Source organism: Tenrec ecaudatus, chromosome 16 (genome assembly GCF_050624435.1).
Source record: "Tenrec ecaudatus isolate mTenEca1 chromosome 16, mTenEca1.hap1, whole genome shotgun sequence".
NCBI classification, from domain to species: Eukaryota; Metazoa; Chordata; class Mammalia; order Afrosoricida; family Tenrecidae; genus Tenrec; species Tenrec ecaudatus.
In genome coordinates, this window is record NC_134545.1 from 71,390,655 (window position 1) to 71,409,771 (window position 19,117).

The 19,117-nt window shown below is 41.0% G+C and overlaps 1 protein-coding gene across 2 annotated transcripts in view; it reads left to right on the plus strand.

Moving 5' to 3' along the window:
- A1CF (APOBEC1 complementation factor) overlaps window positions 1–19,117 on the plus strand; it is a 58,409-nt gene that overhangs the window by 14,268 nt on the left and 25,024 nt on the right. For both annotated transcript variants that reach the window (XM_075534161.1, XM_075534162.1), the window contains exons 2-4: window positions 5,460–5,594; window positions 7,554–7,684; window positions 15,061–15,299. In XM_075534161.1, coding sequence (XP_075390276.1) covers window positions 5,460–5,594; window positions 7,554–7,684; window positions 15,061–15,299 — 505 coding nt within the window. The remainder of the gene's footprint in view (window positions 1–5,459; window positions 5,595–7,553; window positions 7,685–15,060; window positions 15,300–19,117) is intronic.

Genomic DNA, 19,117 nt, shown 5'->3' on the forward strand with positions numbered 1-19,117 from the left:
ATTGCAAGCGTAATCATCACAAACAAGGCCTTGGCCTTCACATTCCGCAGTTGGTGTAACACTGCACACCCTGTGGACCTTGCCTTTGCCATTTGTTAAATACGGGAATAGTATCATCCCCATAGGGTTGTTGAGGGAATGGAATAAGGCCATACGTGTAAAGCAGATGCGCTCATACGTGTAAAGCACTTAACACACTTCCTGGTTAGGCGAGGGTCAGTTGGTGCTGCTTCAGTAACTGCAAGTAACAAAAGCGAACTCTGGCGGATTGGATTAAAAGTGCTATTGGTTCCAGGGAACGCTGGGTTTGGAGAACCAGTTACAAGACAAAGCTTCTGGGGATGAAATCTGGATCTGGCATACAAAGAAAATGTATCTTCCATCGTGGCATACTCCACGCTAAACTTTCCACCCTGTTCATTTTACTTTATGATAGCCATGGTTGGACAAACTGCAAAAAAACAAAACACGCTAGAACAAGAAGTTCCTTGGATTTGTAACTCCTGGATGTAGCTGCTGGAAGCTTTGTCCAGGTTCCCGAGACCTGTGGAAGTTCAGATTCTAGGTGGCCCAAAATGGACTCAGTTCCTTTAACATTCACACTAAGAAGAATGGCTTACAACAGTGGTTCTCAACCTTCCTCAGGCTGCGGCCCTTTCATACAGTACCTCATGGTGTGGTGACTCCACAACCAGAACATTATTTTTGTTGCTACTTCTTAACTGTAATTTGGCTACTGTCATGAATCAGGCAACCCCTGTGAAAGGGCCGTTTGACCCCCAAAGGAGTCCTGACCCACAGGTTGAGAACCACTAGCTTAGAATGATTCATGAAAGTTAAGTGATTTTGTCCAAGGTCAAAAAGTACACCAAATCTGTTGAAGACCCTATAAAGGTTTGAGACGTCTGGACATAAGAAATTTCTCAATATTCTTGACATATAAACTGAGAGGGTAGGTTTAATATCCAATATTGAACGTCCCTGGGCTGATGTTTACAATTGGGCCCTCGATTTTAAGTGCACGTACTTGAGAGTTTTCACATACTATGTGACTGAGAAAGAGAAAATAGATTCCAAGTCTTCAAATGGAAGCCAACCAACAAACAAACACACTCTTTAATGGATATTAAACACTCTCCAGGGAAATAAAAAGCCACACTGCTCTCGGGCCTATTAATACATGTGCTGGAGGAAAGCATCCCATAAGAAGGATATCCGCTGGTAGGAGAAAGCGGTTATAACTAGACTTTATTTTAAATTCCATAACTATAAAAATACTGCCTAAAATGCCAGCCATCCAGCAACCAACTGTCTTTTCTGAGTAATGGACAGCTATTCTAATGTAGTGACTAATGCCGGGTGCCTGTCTTAAACTGGCCCGGGCCTTCAGCATGGTGCATTCCAAGGCTGGTAGGCGGTTCATTAAGCATTATCTCCCTTAGCATTTTCGCATTAAAACATCTCTGAACCAGTCTCAACTCTGCCATGTAAAAAAATTAGTGGGGAATTTTATTGTTCAAGTGTCCATAGAAACCCAGCAAGACTATTAAACTTTTCTGCCCATTTTTGGCGCATGAGTAGATATCCATGACAGCATAAAATAGTTTCCTTGGTGACATATTTAACAACTGTAGCAAAAAAAGAACGTATAAATGAAAAAGAGTACAAACAAACCTCAACACTTTTTAAATATCAATCAGCTGGTGGCCTGTTCATTTTCCACCAAAGTTGTCAAACTAGAATTTCTGGAATCCCTACTTTCCCTATTATGAGATGGAGGTTTGGTTGCCCCACACTGGTAAGCGTACATCCAAATTTGTACCAAATTTATTTCAATAATCTATTGGCTATCGTATCCCTGAACATTTAAGATATTCAGAAATTGGCTCAAAAGGCATGTCATCACCCAAATGTAGAAAGTGGCACCAGAGAGATGATGGTATTTTGGTAATTGATAGATGCCTCCCTACAGGAGAGAGGGAGGGAGGGAGGGATGGGAGAAAGGGGGATGGGAGGGGAAAAAGAGAAGCTGATACCAAGGGCTCAAGTAGAAAGTACATGTTTAGAAAATGATGGCAACATATGTACAAATATGTTTGATACAATTGATGTATGGAATATTATAAGAGCTGTAAGAGCCCCCAGGAAAAGGATTTTTTTAAAGAACGAAATATGCCTCTCTGTTAAAGACAGAGGTGACATCAGTTCTCCTCAGAGTTTTGTGTAATAAAATAATAAAAACTGAGAGGAGGGATTGAAATGCAACAGTATTTCCTACTTAAGGACACAATGGATAGTTTTTATAAAGAAAGAACTTCAATGTGTGTGTTTGCTGAAGAGGCCAAATGTCTAAGGCAGAAAAATATGTAGATTAAATTGATGGACCCATAAGCCACTAGATTTGGGGTAAAATCCTGGTTCTTCTATTTCACAACCTCATAACCTGATCTAGTTACTTCTCTAATCCTGTTTCTTCTTCTGAAAACCAGAACCAAACAAACAATCCCACTGTCATCAAGTCACTTCTGACTCAGAGTGACCACAGTTGACATAGTAGTACTGCATACACCATGAGGTTTCCAACATTGTGCATCTTTATATAGGAGTGAGCTGCCTCATCTTCCTACAGAAGAGTGGCTGGTGGATGCAAACCAGCAACATCTCAGTTAGCAGCCCACTACTTAAACCCACAGTGCCACCAGGGCACCTCTCTGCTGGAAAATGAGAATAATGATAGTCTTCGACCCATGCCATTGTTGAGCAGATTCAAATATGTTGTTATTAGGTGCCATCTAGTCAATTTTGTATTCATAGTGATCTGTGTGACAGAGTAGAACTGTCCCTTAGGGAGGTTTTTTAGGCTGTAATCTTTATCAAAAGGATCCCTAGTGGTGCAGAGGTTAAATATTTGTCAGCGAAACACAAGATCCATTGCTCACACCCACTAGCTGCTCCCCAGGAGCAAGACTAGCAGTCTGCTCCAGGAAAGCCTACACTCTTGGAAACTCTAGGCAGATTTCAAGGGTTGCTATGAGTTGGAATAAGTTTTGCTGTTATTGTTGTTTGCTTTGATTAATCTTTAGAGGGATCGATTGCCAGCTCCTTCTCATACAGGACAGATGGCTGGGTTCAAACTGCCAACCAGTTACCAGATGAAGGCTTAACCACTGCAACTCCAGAGTCCCTATGATACATAGGCATTTGTTAAGACGAAGAGAGGAAAGGGGGAAGCGGGGTCAAAATCGAGAACGAGTTCTTTGAAACAAAAATGTGTCAGGGAAAGTGGCACTCCTCCCTGGCATCTTTCGCTTTTGCTTCAAAGCAAGATTGCCTAAATCATTAGGAAGAAAGTGCCTGTGACTAGAGGCAGCACTGAAATACTGTGACCTGGAGATCCTTCAAGCTAACATAAATAATATCATGGCCAAAGAAGGCAGCTGGTAGTCTATAGATAAAGAGTTAACAATGGTACTCTGTCCTGCTCCACCTGGATTTTAAACAACTGATTTCAAAAACAGTGTCATTAAACAAAGAACATACCATTAAATACTTGGAAAATCAGACTAAAACATTAAACAATAAGTACTACTAAGTATGCGTACATAAGATCATATTATAGGAAATATCCCCTCTCCCCCTTTATATTTGTCTATTATGTTCTTCCTAACACCATGCACCATTTTAGAGTTTATAACATTGTCACATTTTATTTATAGAAGTTATTAACTAATACAGACCTCTGGTCTTCTCATATTTTCCTTTATTTAGAAATCCCAACAAAGCGTAATGACAAAAGCATGCTTAAGTGGACGATAATTGGTTTACAGATCTTCCCCAGGAAATTTAGTATTTTGTGGCGAATTAGACCTGTACTTCACCTGGGGGCCCCTGAAGTTACTTTTAGATCTTTAGTCTCTAGAAGAATAAGCATAGCATTGCAAAGATGTTATTTCTGTTGCTATATCCGCTGCTATTTCTCTACTGGAAAGGCCATTAAATGTACCCAGAGTTTGCTAAGACAACAGGAAAGAAAAATGTTAATTCCATTTAGACCAGTGGTTCTCATCCTGTGGGTCGTGACCCCTTTTGGGAATCAAATGATTCATGTCAGTAGCAAAATTACAGTTAGGAAGTAGCAACAAAAATAATTTTATGGTTGGGGGGTCACCACAACATGAGTGACTGTGTTAAAGGGTCATGGCATTAGGAAGGTTGAGACCACTGATTTAGACTGAGAACAGCATTGTTCCCACAAAGAGGGAGATCCAATATTAGTATCACCCATTCTCTAGTCAGCAGAGTAAGTCCCTCACTAGCTACCCCAACAATTAACCTGCTCACACCTTCAAATGTTAATCCTCATGAATTTCTATTTAGGAGACCATGTTGCCTTGCTCGGTTGGCACGGAGAACAACCTCATCCTAGGAAAATAAGAAAGGAATGCATATATCCAATATCCATCATGTGCAAGTGTGCCAGGAACATTTTATGCATGTATCCTTTAATCCAAGACTTGTGTTATGCCCATTGTGCATATGAGCAAACTGAGGAGTGGCACGCTCAAACCATCTGCCCACGGCCCCTAGCTAGTGAGTGAAGGCCAGGCAGTCTAGCTCCAGCACCTCTATCACCGGACTATGCAGCCTCAAATTCTACGAGATGCCCTAACTCAACTGACTTTTTTGGAGACTCCAAAGGGGTGATTTTGATAGCTTTTCTTGAAGAACAAAGAATGATACTGAGAACTTCTTATGAAGAAGTTTTAAGAAAATTGAAAACTGCATTGGTGAGAAAAATGCCAGGAAATTTACTCCCTCATGTTTTTCCCCATCACAGAAATGCACCTGCTCTTTTTCTGAGGGTAGCAAGGGAGGATTTCATTGGGAAAATGTACAGCTATAAATTCTCCTGCAAAATCCTTTTGTTCCCCAAACTTAAAGAACGTTTCAAAGGAGTGCTTTGAGTCCCTGGAGGATGCCAAAGTTGTGATTTTGCTAGGGTATAAATCAGAGTGCAGAATTCTTTATGGATAGGACAGAGAGAGGGAAATCTGGCCTTCAGTACTATATAGACTTACCTGTTGAAAAACAAGAGAGTCATATCTTGATATTGTTGTTTAATTAAGTTTTCTAGTACTTTGTAGCAATACTTTTTGACTCACTCTCAAATTGTCCAGCAATGTTGTACGTTTTCACACTGCCTGTGCTTTTCTAAGACTGTAACTCTTTACAGAAGTGAAAAGTCTCCTCTTTTCCTGGGAACAGTGAGTGGTTTCAAACTGCTGACCTGGTGGTTAGCAGCCCAATGCACAACCTACTGTGCTACCGGGGCTCCTCCTATGACTTCTTATTGACAAATATCCTCTTTATTTTGAAAAAGATCTTGAAAAATAGCCTAGGAAATCAAATATAAAGAGTTAATCATTTTATTCCCCCCCCTTACAACTCTGGGTTTACAGGAAAATGGACAGAGAAAATATGGCGGCCCTCCACCTGATTGGGATGCTGCACCTCCTGAAAGGGGTTGTGAAATTTTTATTGGAAAACTTCCCCGAGATCTTTTTGAAGATGAGCTTATCCCATTATGTGAAAAGGTGAGTCCAAAATTATATTTGGACATGTACTTGTATTGAGCATATGAAAGAGGGCTTCAAAAATTCATGAAAAAAAGGAAATAGAAGATACTGGCATTTTTTCAGAAGTTCTTTGAAGCAGGAAAAGCACTACTCTCTGTTTGCTTTCACTTCCTTCTTCATCTCCAATTGGCTCCTTCCAGTTGTCCTCTTCAGTCCTGGACAACTTGAAGTCCTTTCTAGCTATTAGCTAGAATCCCCACATTGTCCCTGACTGTGCTCAAGTCTTCATCTTATTACTGATGGCTTCAACTGCCTTCTGATGACTTTCCAATCTGTCCCTCTATCCTCCATCTCTCTAACAACTGAACCATCTTCCTACAAACTTCATGTGCCATCCAATCTAGGCTAACACTACAACCCGTCTAAACTGTGATGCTGCTCCTACTTGACATTTTAATATGATTTAATTAAGATGCAACACGTTCACTTAAAAAGAATGTGAATGTTCATCATGGCTCAAATATATTTCTACATGCATGTTGACTCAGAAGAAATTTTCTTTTTCCAGTCTGAATTTCTCCCGTGCCTTAATTTATCTACAAGGTTGAAAATTCAGTTTCTCAGAGCCACTTTATCCTTATTAAGGAAAAAGTTTCCTCAGTTTTAATTCCAAATGATATTTTATTACTAAATCTAAAAGAGTACAATATTAAAATGTACTCTCAATAATTTACTGTGATTTTTAGAAATAGCTACTTGCTAGAAAATTTTAGTAAAAATGAGTAATTAGCTCTTTTCCCTCTAATTAACAAATTGTGTATGTGGTGAGAGAGCGAGCCTAAGATTAAAAACTCTAAACTTTATTCAAAATATTATAAGTATTATAAAATATGAGTTTTAGTGAGAATTGTATGTCCTTAACCTGAAACACAGAGATGAAACATTATTTCCCAATAATCTCAGAATAAATTATATTCATCACTGAAGACATTGGGATGGGTGAGGTGGGATGAACCAAGAAATAACTAACCACTCAGGTAATGACACATGAGCAATGACACCTCTTCTGCCTGCACAGGCCCCTTCCCACTCTTTGAGACACTCCTTCTTATTTATAATAGCAGCCAGCGCTTATAAATGGCTGTATTCTTAAACTTCTAGCAAAGAGTGAGAGAAGGAAATGGTATATGGACCAGCACAGCAGTTAAAGCCATGGAAATTGGTTTTTAGTATATCCCTGTAATGGAGGTTCTGGCCTTGTATTGGTTATCTGAAAATTCATTTTTGCCTTCAAGCCTACAGATTCAAAAACAACAAGGTTCCCCACTTGTCCTCCGCAGTACATCTTCTATGCTTATTTCACTTACACGGGGTGTGGGGAGATCGCTAAAAAGTCCAATTAGCCATGTGTCAAAGGAGTGCACACTGTCATTGTTTATCAAAGTATAACCAAGCAGGAGCATAAATCTGAAGACTTCAGAGGCCTAAATGAAAGAGCAAAAAAAACCAAAGTGTCTCAAGCAATTGTACTTTTAATGGCAAATGTGTCTATTAGATCCCTTGAACATTGTATGAATCTCCAGATACTTGTATGACAAAAGGTTATTTGCTTGTCAAAAACATACTCTGTTAACTCAGGCTGAAATGTCACTTGTACAGATTTTCTATATTGAACTTGACTTTGCTTATGAATCAGAAAACGCATCTGAGCACTGCAAGCTATTCCACATGGACTGCAAATGTCAGATGCTGGCAGACTAGAAAATAGCGCGCGTGTGTGTGTGAGTGTGTGTGTGTGTGTGTGTGTGTGTGTGCGCGCGCGCTTGTATTGAGCATATACAAAGGGGCTTCAAAAATCCATGGAAAAAGGAATTAGAAGATAATGGAAATTTTCCAGAAATTCTATGAAGCCCTAAGTATGTTTGTTTAGAAGTAAACATGCACAAATAAGAATTTTCTCTTTTCTGTTATTTATAGATCGGTAAAATTTATGAAATGAGAATGATGATGGATTTTAATGGCAACAATAGAGGATATGCTTTTGTAACATTCTCAAATAAACAGGAAGCCAAGAATGCAATCAAGCAACTTAATAATTATGAAATTAGGTAAGCCCAACCTCTTCTGGACAGAAAGTAAATCAGATAATGCAACTGTATCTATTTTTCTGTCAAGCTTATCTAATATAATGCATGCAAAACCCAGCTAAGTCAGAAAGAAAATAGGATGGTGCTTTCTCCCTGTAAAAATCAATTTTTATGAAATATTACTCAATAGGAATACTACATGAAGTACCCAGCTTCTAAGTCCTGTGAAATGTCCAAAGAAATAAAGTATGCTTATCTATTTCATACTTAGGTGCTAGTCACTCTCCAACATCCTGGAAATATATCAAGGAGCCATTTCCAATTCTGATCACTAATCAATAGGTCAGACTATTTAAGAGAGTATGGAAAAACACAACCAAGATGCAGGGCGAAGTTGCGGAGATGACTACATGACGTGGCAGAGTTGAGAAAATGCTCCGAGAAATTTAAATTGGATCTGAGACTTGAGTCCCCAGAACAGACAGACCTGTGGGAAGCTTAACTCCTGACAGAGAGTCAGGGCTGACAAAGAATTTGGGTCTCCACGCTTGTGGATGTAGTAGTGTCCCTAAGAGATGTCAAAGATGGGGAAGAGCAAAGAACACGTGGTGGGCTCTGTCCGGGGCATTTTCCATTTGAGATGCGCAGGAGCCCTGCGTTAGCCTGCACACGTGGGGAGGTGGTTGGCTGTACGCATAAATCTGGAATAAAGAAGTGTCAGATATCTATAGCACTTCAAACCCCAGCACTAGAGAAGGGTAGCAGGATATAAATGACCCTGTAATCAAATCTTATAAATTGGAGATGGGGCTAGGAATAAAATTTCCGGAGTTCTAAAGTCTTCCTTAGAGAGGTAAAGATCATAAATCACGTAGCCCCGTGCACCTGGGAGACAGACGGGTGCACCAACTGGAAAATACCAGCTTCTTACCACAGCGGGGTCATCGGAGTCCCGGCAAGTGGCTTCGTCTCCCGGAGCCTCAATTTCCTCATCTGTGAAATAAAGATAATAGCACCCATAACACAGGTCTTTGTTCTGGGGATACAATAAATAAGTATTTTTAAGTGTGTTCCCAGTGGTCGATATGGTCGAGGTTTTACTTCTTCTGGTGTTGCCAGGGGCCATGAAGCTGGTTCTGACATGTGTGCGATGTACAACAGAAAAAAGCACCTGGTTCGGGGCTGTCCTCTGAATCATGACGATGCTTGAGCCCATGTTTGCAGTCACGGTGCCAATCTATCAATATTACACCCGCCCAGCAAGATCACGTCAATTCCATGATGAGGTCTGAACAGCTATTTCCTTCCTGAACTAGACATGCATTTTAAAACTGGCGGCCTCTTAAATTTGCGAAAGGAGATCTCCCATCGTGGTTTTTCTCTCATTTCCTATAGGCCGCCCAGAAAACACACATGATCCTTATCATTCTGTAAGTCAATTCGTTGCTGGTTGGTTTTTTTTCTTCATTTCCGTCGGCACAGGAAGATGCTTGGAGTAAGCAAATACTCGTGGCCTAGCGGAGCCCTCCTGGTGTAGTGGTGACTGGTGAGGCAGCAGCCTCCACTTGCCCCTTGGGGGGAAAATGAGGCTGTCTACTCTCGTCCAGAGCAGCAGTCTCAGAAATGCACGGGGGCAGTTCTCCCCGGGCCTACAGGGGCACCATGAGTCAGCATGGCGAGACGGCAATGAGTTAGCGAGTCCGTGGATGGCTCAGATGGCTAAACCTGCAACGATTAGCCAACGAGTGGACGGTTCGAATCCTTCTGGTGTTACCTCACAAACCCGTCCAGGAGAACAACTTTGAAAGCATGCCCCCTTGAAAACTCGATGGAGCAGCTCTTTGTGCACAGGCGGGGCGGGCAGGGGTTGGAACTGCCCCATCATCCACCAACAACAGTGGTCTCGGCATTCAGGCTGGCGGGAAACTCTGGAGCACGGACGATTCTTGAAGGATCATAAAGAACACTCCTTGCTCATCTCTGCCTCTGCGGTTCCCGAGGGACTTTGTGTGGTATGTGGAGGCTTCTAGAAGACCTGAGGTCTATCCCAGGATCTTTTGAACTAAGCTTTAGCCTCTTTGATGAACGCTTATGGCATAGGCCAGGCGTCCTGCTGCTCCACGGGAGAAAGATGCGGCTTTCTGCTCCCGTTCAGATTTACAGACTTGGAAAACCACGGGGACCACTTTACTCTGTGGGTAGAGTGGATGCGAGTCTGAGTTGGCTCCGGGGCAGGGAGCGAGTCAGTCTCTCTGAGCATCACATTCATCATTATCCAACAATCTTATTCTGAGCACCGACTACATAAAACAATATATAGTAAAGTGCTTTGCAAAAAGCTATACAACACTATAGTGTTTATATATACATATATATATTTAATATTAAAGCTGTATGATTTCAGGGATTGGAAAGGTCCTTGGATTCTTGGTCTTTCATGGAACTGGACATCCTAATGGTAAGGGATATTCCCAAAATGGCTGTTGAGCTGAGATGGAAGTCAACCTGGTTATGTAGAGAATTTAGCATGTTTTTCTGGTTCGACCTAACACATTTTTACACACTGGGATCTGTCTCCAGGCTTTGAACATGGAAAGCCATGAATAATTAATACAATTCTTTACCCTGGGTCATTGAGAAGTAATTGATCCCTATATCAGTTTCTTCATCTATAAAATAGAGATTACAATATACCAATCTCACAAGGATGTGAAACATAAGTGACATAATGTAGGTAAAGTTCAGGTCCTGACATGCACAAGTGTTCCTACGTGTTTTTTAATAGCCACGGTGGTGGTGATAAAGAACGAAAAGAAAAGCAAAAAGAGAAATATGACAAATTTGGGAAGAGAAAGTTATTGACCAAGGTCATGGTCAAGGGTCAGGTGGAAGCCAGGAGAAGGTGAGGCACAAGGACCCTAAAAATCAGAGGGTTTGGCAAATGGCATATGAATCACATGAGAAAGACACCAGAGTCGACCTCCCTTCCTTTCACTCTTCCAAGGGCAATCCTTCTGGAGTGAAGACCCCTTTTCAGTGAAGAAAAGTGACCTTCAACTTTCATTTAGCCACCGCTTTTCTGAGGCTAGCAACTCAACATAAGGCACTTATCTGGAAAAGACCCACAGCTATTATATCATCATCAAATATTCACCAAGAATTGCCTAAATGCACAGCTTCTGGAGATATTAAAGTCTTGCCAGCTTTTAAGAGACAGCTCTGTGTCTTCGAGTAATTCTGGGAAATGTGCCTGAAAAACCACACAAATTAAAAATAGGATTTGGAAGCGCTCATTTCTACTTGGTATTTAGTAATACATGGCTGGCCCCCAAACTATCAAAAGCAATATAATTTCCAAGTTGTATTGTTATGTGATTTTGAAAAAACCTGAAAGATCCCTTTCCCCTCCCTTCACTACCCACCCTTACTCCAAGAACAACACACCTTCTTGGTGCAATGCCCTCACCAGACTGGAATGTACCTGTTGTATATCTGGTACCTAGTCCTTTCTTCTTCAGCAAAGCATAGGCCACTAAGGACAGTGACCCAACCTTGGTCAAAATGCCTGCTACCCAAAACAAGAGTCACTGATTCCAGGAAATCAGACAAACTCTCACTCACCTGGATGAGAGCTTGTGTTCATGATACAGACATAGTTTTTGGCAAGACCACTGTTCACTTTTAATAACTAGTATTACAGAAATATTACATTAGTCTAATATACAACACACAAAAGATATCAAAAAGCACAAAGTAATGAAAGCTCCAGCCTCTTCTTCCATGGTTACATTTTACAAAGATAAACCACTCTGCTGATTTTTTAGCATCTGGCATTCCAGACGATTCCATGCATTTAATAAAAATTCCATATATATAATATAAAATAATATGTATTGACACCTGCTTTTTCTATCTAACAACATCATGTTCCATTTCTAACCAACAAATCTTCTACAATATCATTTTGAATGGCTACAGAATATTCTATGATATAAATCTCCACACTTTATTTATCAGTAATTGCTCAACAAGGAGAGGGTATTCAGAAAAATGAAGTCATTTTGGGTTGACCCAGGAAGTGACTGTTGGCATTTAGTATGCAAAGGCTGGAGAGGATAAAGACACCCGAGTACACAAAAGGACATTGATTTGGATAACTCTGTGACACAAGACCTCTTCACAGTGTTGGAAAGGTTGGGGGTTACTTTGAAGACTAAGGTGCCCTGACCCAAGCATGGTATTTTTAGTTACCTCGGTATGCATGTGAAAGTTGGAAATGAATAAGGAACATAGAAGAATTGATGCATCTGAATTAAAGTGCTAGCAAAGAATACCGAAAGTACCATGGACTGCCACAAAAACAAACACACAAACCCAAGTCTGTATAGGAAGAAATAAAGCCTGAAGGTTCCTTAGAAGCAAGGATGGTGAGAATCTGTCTCAGACTTTGGTCATGTTGTCAAGAGAGATCAGTCCTCAGAGAAGGACATCATACTTGGTAGAATAGAGGGGCTGTGAGATGGATCGACATAGTAAAACCATTCATTAAAAATCATGGGCTCAAGCATAAGAACAATTGAGAGACAGCCAGGACAAGGCAGCATTTCTTTCTGTGGTGCATGGAGTCGCTATGGATCTGCACTGACTCAAGGGTCCTTAACAACCACACACACAATAAGGAAATATCCGAGTATCACCTCCTTTAAGATAAAGTAAGTCAATTCTTTATGAAATGCATTTCTCTCAATTCTAATTTGAATGCTTATATACATTGCACATTAATGAATATCATAGTTCATACATTTCTATTGTCTTCAGACATATTCTTGGAAGAGGCATTATTTGGTCAAAAGTTATATACACTTAAAACGTTTGACACATTTTGCCAAATGTCCTCTAGAAAATCTTAATCAAGCTATACTTTGTCAATGAAATCATATTTCAACTTGTTAATAAGCAATACTATACAGTGAAAGAAAAGTGATATAAGGAGCCAAAGCTCATTTTATACTTTAAACCCCATTCTCAAGCGCACTTAATTTCTTTTCATCTATAAAATATAAATCACACCCATTCTACCTACCTCACAAGTGCTTTGTCTGGATAAAATAAAACAAGGTGTAAAATTCTATTCCCTTTTTAAGCAGAGGGAACTGGAGAAAAATTCAAGACTTGAGTTGCAATATTGGAGTATTTTATGAGTAAAATGTTGAACAATGCAGGATGCACCAAAAATGGAAGGAATACACAGACTCCCTGTACAAAATGGAATTGGTCAACACTCAACCATTTTAAGAAGTAGCCTATCATCAAGAACTGATGATGGTGAATGAAGAAGTCGAATCTGCTCTGAAGGCATGACTGAAAAACAAGACTCTAATGATGGAAGGACTATCAACTGAGATGTCTTAACAAATTGATGCAACACTAGAAATACTCACTCAACTATGCCAAGATATTTGGAAGGCAGCTACCTGGCCAATCGACTGGAAGAGATGCATCCCTATACAGGCTCATTATAAAGAAAAATGATCCAGCAAAATTTGGAAACCATTGAACAATACTAATAAATAAAATTTTACTGACAATATTCAAGTCAAGTCAGATTCAGAAGAAAACTTGAAATGAGGGACATCACTGCTAATGTTGGATGGATCTTGATTGAAAGCAGTGAACATCAGAAAGATGTTTGTCTGTGTTCCATGAAGCATGCAAAGGCATTCAACTGTGTGCATCATTAACGAACTTAATGCAACATTTGAAGGATGTGAATTCTAGTGAAGTTAAGTGTGCTTGTGCAAAAACTTTGTATGGTCATCCAAACAAGGGACTACTGCACGGTGTAAAATCAAGAAATACGTGCTACAGAGTTTTTTCCATATTTATTCAATCTGGATGCTGAGTAAACTATCAAATAAGCTGGAGTACATAGGAAGAACATAGCACCAGAGTTGGAGAAAGATTCATCAAAAATTACAATCTGCAGACGCAGATCACACTTCCTTGCTGAAAGGGAAGAAGACTTGAAACACTTAGTGAAAAAGACCAATGACTACATATAATCTTTGATATCCATTATACCAAGGCATAAAAAAACCCCACAGAAATCCTCAGAACTGAACCCATAATCAACATCATGAAAAAAGGAAAGTTGACGTTGTCAAGGATTTCAGTGCTCCCTAGAGGCAAAGATGGCAAAATTTGGTCTTACATACTTTGTGTTTGTCAAATGTGTTAGTCTGGGTACCTTAGAGAAACAAATCCACAGAAACTCATGTATAAGAGGGAGTTTTATATAAAGGGTTTAATTGCACATCAAGAAAACATCCCAACCCAGTGCTGTCCAAGCCCACAAGTCCAACATTAACCCATAGGTGCAACACCACTCCACAAAGTACTCCTCCATCTCACAAAATAGACACAATGATGCCGACTGCGGGAGGAAAGCCAAGTCAGTGAAGGTGTAAACACCTCAGCGCTGGCAGGGGTCTCCACATGGTTGCTCCAGCACCCAGAGCTGCATCAAGGTAGGTCCATGTGGCTTTTCCTTGAGATGTCCTGCAGGAAGTGAGCCTTGCCAGCTGAAGCAGGGAACTGGCTAAGGCAGCTGCACCCTGGTCTAACCATCAGAAAGCAAGACACCCGAGAACTAGAAAGGCTAGGCTCACTAAGCCATTTATCCCTCCGCCCTTCAATTAACCCCACATGTGTTTATCGGCCAGGTTGGCACAAGAAACTAACTACCTCATCAAGAGAGACCAGTCCCTGAAGAAGGACATCATGTTTGGAAAAGTAGAGGGCAGTGAAAAAGAAGGTGACCTTCAAAGAGCTAGAGTGACACAGTGGCTACAACAATGGGCGAAAACATATCCTGTGATTGTGAGGATGGCACCGGATCGGGCACTGTCGTTAGTGTGCTGGACATAAGATGGCTATGAGTCCGAACCAACTCACTGGCACCTAACAATAAACAAATCTGTTCAATTCTAAGAGTCTGTTTTTAATTCAATCAGGACAGGTTCTCGATTTGCCTGGAAAAGGAAGGGAGCAGTAGAAGTTGCCAGTACAAGTGCTCCCAGAGAGGAAATGGGCCAGGGATGAAGGCAATGGTGTGTGGCTTCAGTGTCGGTGAAGCAGTAGGGAGTGCTGCAGGTTGGAGATAACTTATCTAAAGAGGGAGGAGGGCTATGCAGCTTCAAATAAGTTTCGCTATAAAACCATAGAATTAATTGACAGATTTCCCAATTTCTCTTAAAACAAAAAATACAACTCTCCCAAATCAGGGGCTAAGCACTATGAAGAACAAACATATGACCTGTGTGGGACCTATCTGGCGCGGGCTGTACATTTTGACTGCCGTTTCAAATCGTAACCACACAGGGCTTCTCTCTTTGCAGAAATGGGCGCCTCTTGGGAGTTTGTGCCAGCGTGGACAACTGCCGATTGTTTGTTGGGGGGATCCCAAAAACCAAAAAAAGGGAAGAAATCCTATCTGAAATGAAAAAGGTCACAGATGGAGTTGTTGATGTCATTGTCTATCCAAGCGCTGCAGATAAGACCAAGAACCGGGGCTTTGCCTTTGTCGAGTATGAAAGTCACCGGGCCGCTGCCATGGCCCGAAGGAAACTGCTGCCAGGTTTGCACCCCCTCCTCGAAGATGGGCCTCTTACCCATCCATCCTGCCTGTGGCTGGCGTATGTCTCAGCGAAGAGAACAAATACTTCTTCCTTGGGTCTTGCTCTATGCTTTTGTTTATGCTATATTTTAAACTCCTTGCCTTTCTTAACCATCTCACAAGAGATTGGTATCCTTGAAGTTTTCCTAGATTGGGTTCTGAAAAGTATTCATTTGGTACATTGAAATTATGTGTTAGGCCGAGTTGACTAGAGAAACAAATCCAGAGCCCCTCATACCCAGAAGACCCCAGAGACTTCCTTACGCTCATGTGTAAGAAAGAGCTTTATATTAAGAAGCCATTATGCATCAAGAACACATCCCAGCCCAGTCCAACTCAAGTCCATACATCTGCTACGAGTCCATAAGTTCCTCTTCAGACTCACGAAGCCACATGCAATCATGCAGAATGCAGGAACCTCAGCAGCCAGTGGGTGCAGAGTCTTGTGGATCCAATGGTGGTGGCGGCATCACAAGGCCTGCATAGGTCTCCGTAGGAAGGTGAAGACAGAGAGAGAGGGGAGAGAGAGGGGTTGCACCTCCAAAGGCTAAACTTCACCCCTATCTTCTTCATTTTTGAAATCATTTTATTGGGGCTCTTACAGCTCATAACATTCCATACACCAATTGTATGTTGCCCTCATCATTTTCTAAACATTTACTTTCTACTTGAGGCCTTGGTATCAGCAACCCCCACCCCCTCAGCCCCCAGCCCTGCTTCCACAGCCATGAACCCTCTGTTTTGTTGTTGTTTTCTTAATTTTTATAAATCATTTTCCTGGGGGCTCTTGCAGCTCTTATAACAAGCCAGACATCCATCATATCAGGCACACTTATCCATATGTTGCCATAGTTTCTGTATTGGCACAAAAAAACACCACAAACTAGTTTACATTTGCACCAGAGCATCGCAGGGCTTCCACATTCCCTTAATGTACTTTCAGCTACAGCAACATTACAATGGATCCTGAAAGCGATTATCTTCTCTAAATTACACTGTTTTGTATACAGATTTTATTACTGTGCTTCTTTGAAATAAGGCACACGCGCTATGATAATAAAGTAATAAGAAACCGCCAAGAGATACATTATCCCAATGACGATTAGATAACATACTTTCATGTGACTCCCAAGTACCTAATCATTTCTTTCTAACCTGGAGGAACAGAAATAATAGCTCTCCTTTGAAAAGCACCTTTCTTAAGTGCTATACCTGTCGAATAAGTTCCATTTGGGAAATAACCATCAATTCCTGAGTGTGAAAGATTCTGTCTCAGTCAGATACTGTCTCAATCAGTGTCAGATCAACTTAGGGGGGAAAAAAGTTGTCTTAAAGTTGTCAACTTCTAAAATACTCACTAAAACTTACACAAAGTAAAGTATTGGTATTACTTTTCTAGAACTGTAGAAAAAGATCACACATTTAAGACAAAAGAGATTTATTCTCTCACAGTTTTGGAGGCCAGGGGCCCCTGATCAAGATGCTGGCAAGATCATGCTTTCTCTTAAGACCCAAGGGAAGAATCTTTCCTTGCCCCTTCCACCTCTGGCAGACACGGGCGTCCCTTAGTTTGTGGTAGCAAAACTCCAACCTCTGCTCAGTCCTCTAGGATCTTCTCTGTGTGTTCTCTTCTGTCTAATTTGCCATTGTCTCACTGTTAACAAAGCCATTAACCATTAGACTTAAGGCTCACAGAAATAATCGAGTATGATCTTATCTTGAGATCCTCAATTACATCTGCAAAGACCCTTTTTTCAAATAAGATCATATTCGCAGATAACAAAGTTTGGCTTCCACACATCTTTTGAGATCATCTTTTGTCAACAGAACACTATGCTAAAACTCTAAGACAAGTTCAAGAATGATAGATTCGGCCCACCCATTGGTATTAAACCTTCTCATTAAATAACTCACAAGAGCCACCAGAATAAAAAACAAACATGTCCTTAAAACCGAAACTTGCCAATGGAAGTAGGCTTAGCTCTGCAGAGATTTACAAAATTGGGAAATGAAGTCTGGGTTTAGGGGATATTTTCAAATAATGTTTGCATGAAATTAGTTTAAAGTAAATATATGAGAGAGCTTCAAAATGCGGACTCTGTTAGAAAGGTGGCCACTTTTTCTGTTGAAACTTTATCCACTGCTTCTTCATTCTTCTCTAGCCAATGGTCAAGTCCTATGACTCGCAGGCCCATAGAATCACTAAAGGTCCAGGAAGGGAACTCTCTCTCAGTACCCAGGTTTACTAACACGTTGCTATCTTCTTTAACTCTTCTCTCTCCTTCAATTGCAACAACTCTGCCAGTGAAAAGTTCCTGTGTTCATCCTGTTCTCAGACTACCACTGTGGTCTAAACATGTATTCTCGCTAGATTATTTTCCAAGATCTCCTCAAGGGTCTCCCCCCTCTACTTCTTTTATACACCCCATATTCTGCCTTGGCTGTGGTGAGTATTATCAGCAGATTCATATTTCTAAAATATCATGTCATCTTTTCAACAATTTCTTGCAAATATTAGGATCCAATCTTAACCTCTTAGAAGTCTACATGATGTCACTCACCTGTCTGTTCAAAAATATTCATACCTCTTTTCTGTCTCAGAGCTAAAGATTACATCTCTGAGCCCATCATTCAAGATCGGTCATCATGGCAATTCTTTACAATTCTTTATAATAATATTTGCTACCTTCTATTTCTCAGTAAAAGAGCTCTCCTGCTTACCAAGTTGCACCCCTCAAGGTCCTAGACACCAGCATGTTCATTTCTGTGTCCTTCATTTCTAGTACTGCACAGTTTGCTGGAAAGCCCCGCCCACTCCTCGCTGCTCATTCATTGCCTTCAAGCTATCACCTCCTTGAGAAACAGTGACCACTGTTCGAGTCAGCAGTGAACACGTGTCACCCTCAAATGAGGCAGCCACTTATCACCTATGAAAACAATATGTACAATAATACTGGGGGTGGAGAGAATGTCAACAAAAGAATACAAACCCCTAGAGTTTCTCAGGAGTTTGAGCCTCCCAGCATCTTCTCTGCCTCTTCAAAGAACATAGCATGCTAGCCCACACAGAGACTTTCTGTCAACATAACTCGGATTGACTAGGTGGGACAAGGCTGAGTAGAGGGATGTGTTAGTCTGGGTTGACTAGAGAAACAAATTCATAGACACTCATATGTGTCTAAGAAAGAACTTTATATACAAGAGCAATTGAATACTGAGAAAATATCTCAGCCCAGTACAGATCACGTCCATAAGTCTGATATTACCAATCTATAAATTCCTCTTCAGACTCACAAAACACATGCAATGATGCTGAATGGAGGGAGATCACAGGCCAGTGGGTGAATGGTCTTGTGGATCCAGTGACGTGGAAGCATCTCAGCACTGGCATATGTCTCCACGTGCCTCCTCCAGGTCCAGGGCTCTGGCTACCTTCAGCATAGATCCACGTGTCTTGTCAGTAGAGTCTCTCAGGAAGTGAGCGTGTGCCCCGCCTCCAAGGAGCTATTTATCTACTTAGCACCTCCAAATGAGGTCACCAAGCTGTAATCTGATGGACAGGCTAGGCTCCACCCCTTCACTCTTAAGCCTCAAATTGACAACAGATTATGTAACTACCACACTGGGCCTCAGAAATTCTCAAACACTTAGTATTCTTGCACCCAAGAGCCTAGGTTTTCCTATAGCTTCTGTGTCCTAGATATAGATTTTGGGTGCTAACTCACTCTCCCCATCCACCACCCACCTTCATCATGCTCCAAGGTAGTGGTTCTCAACTT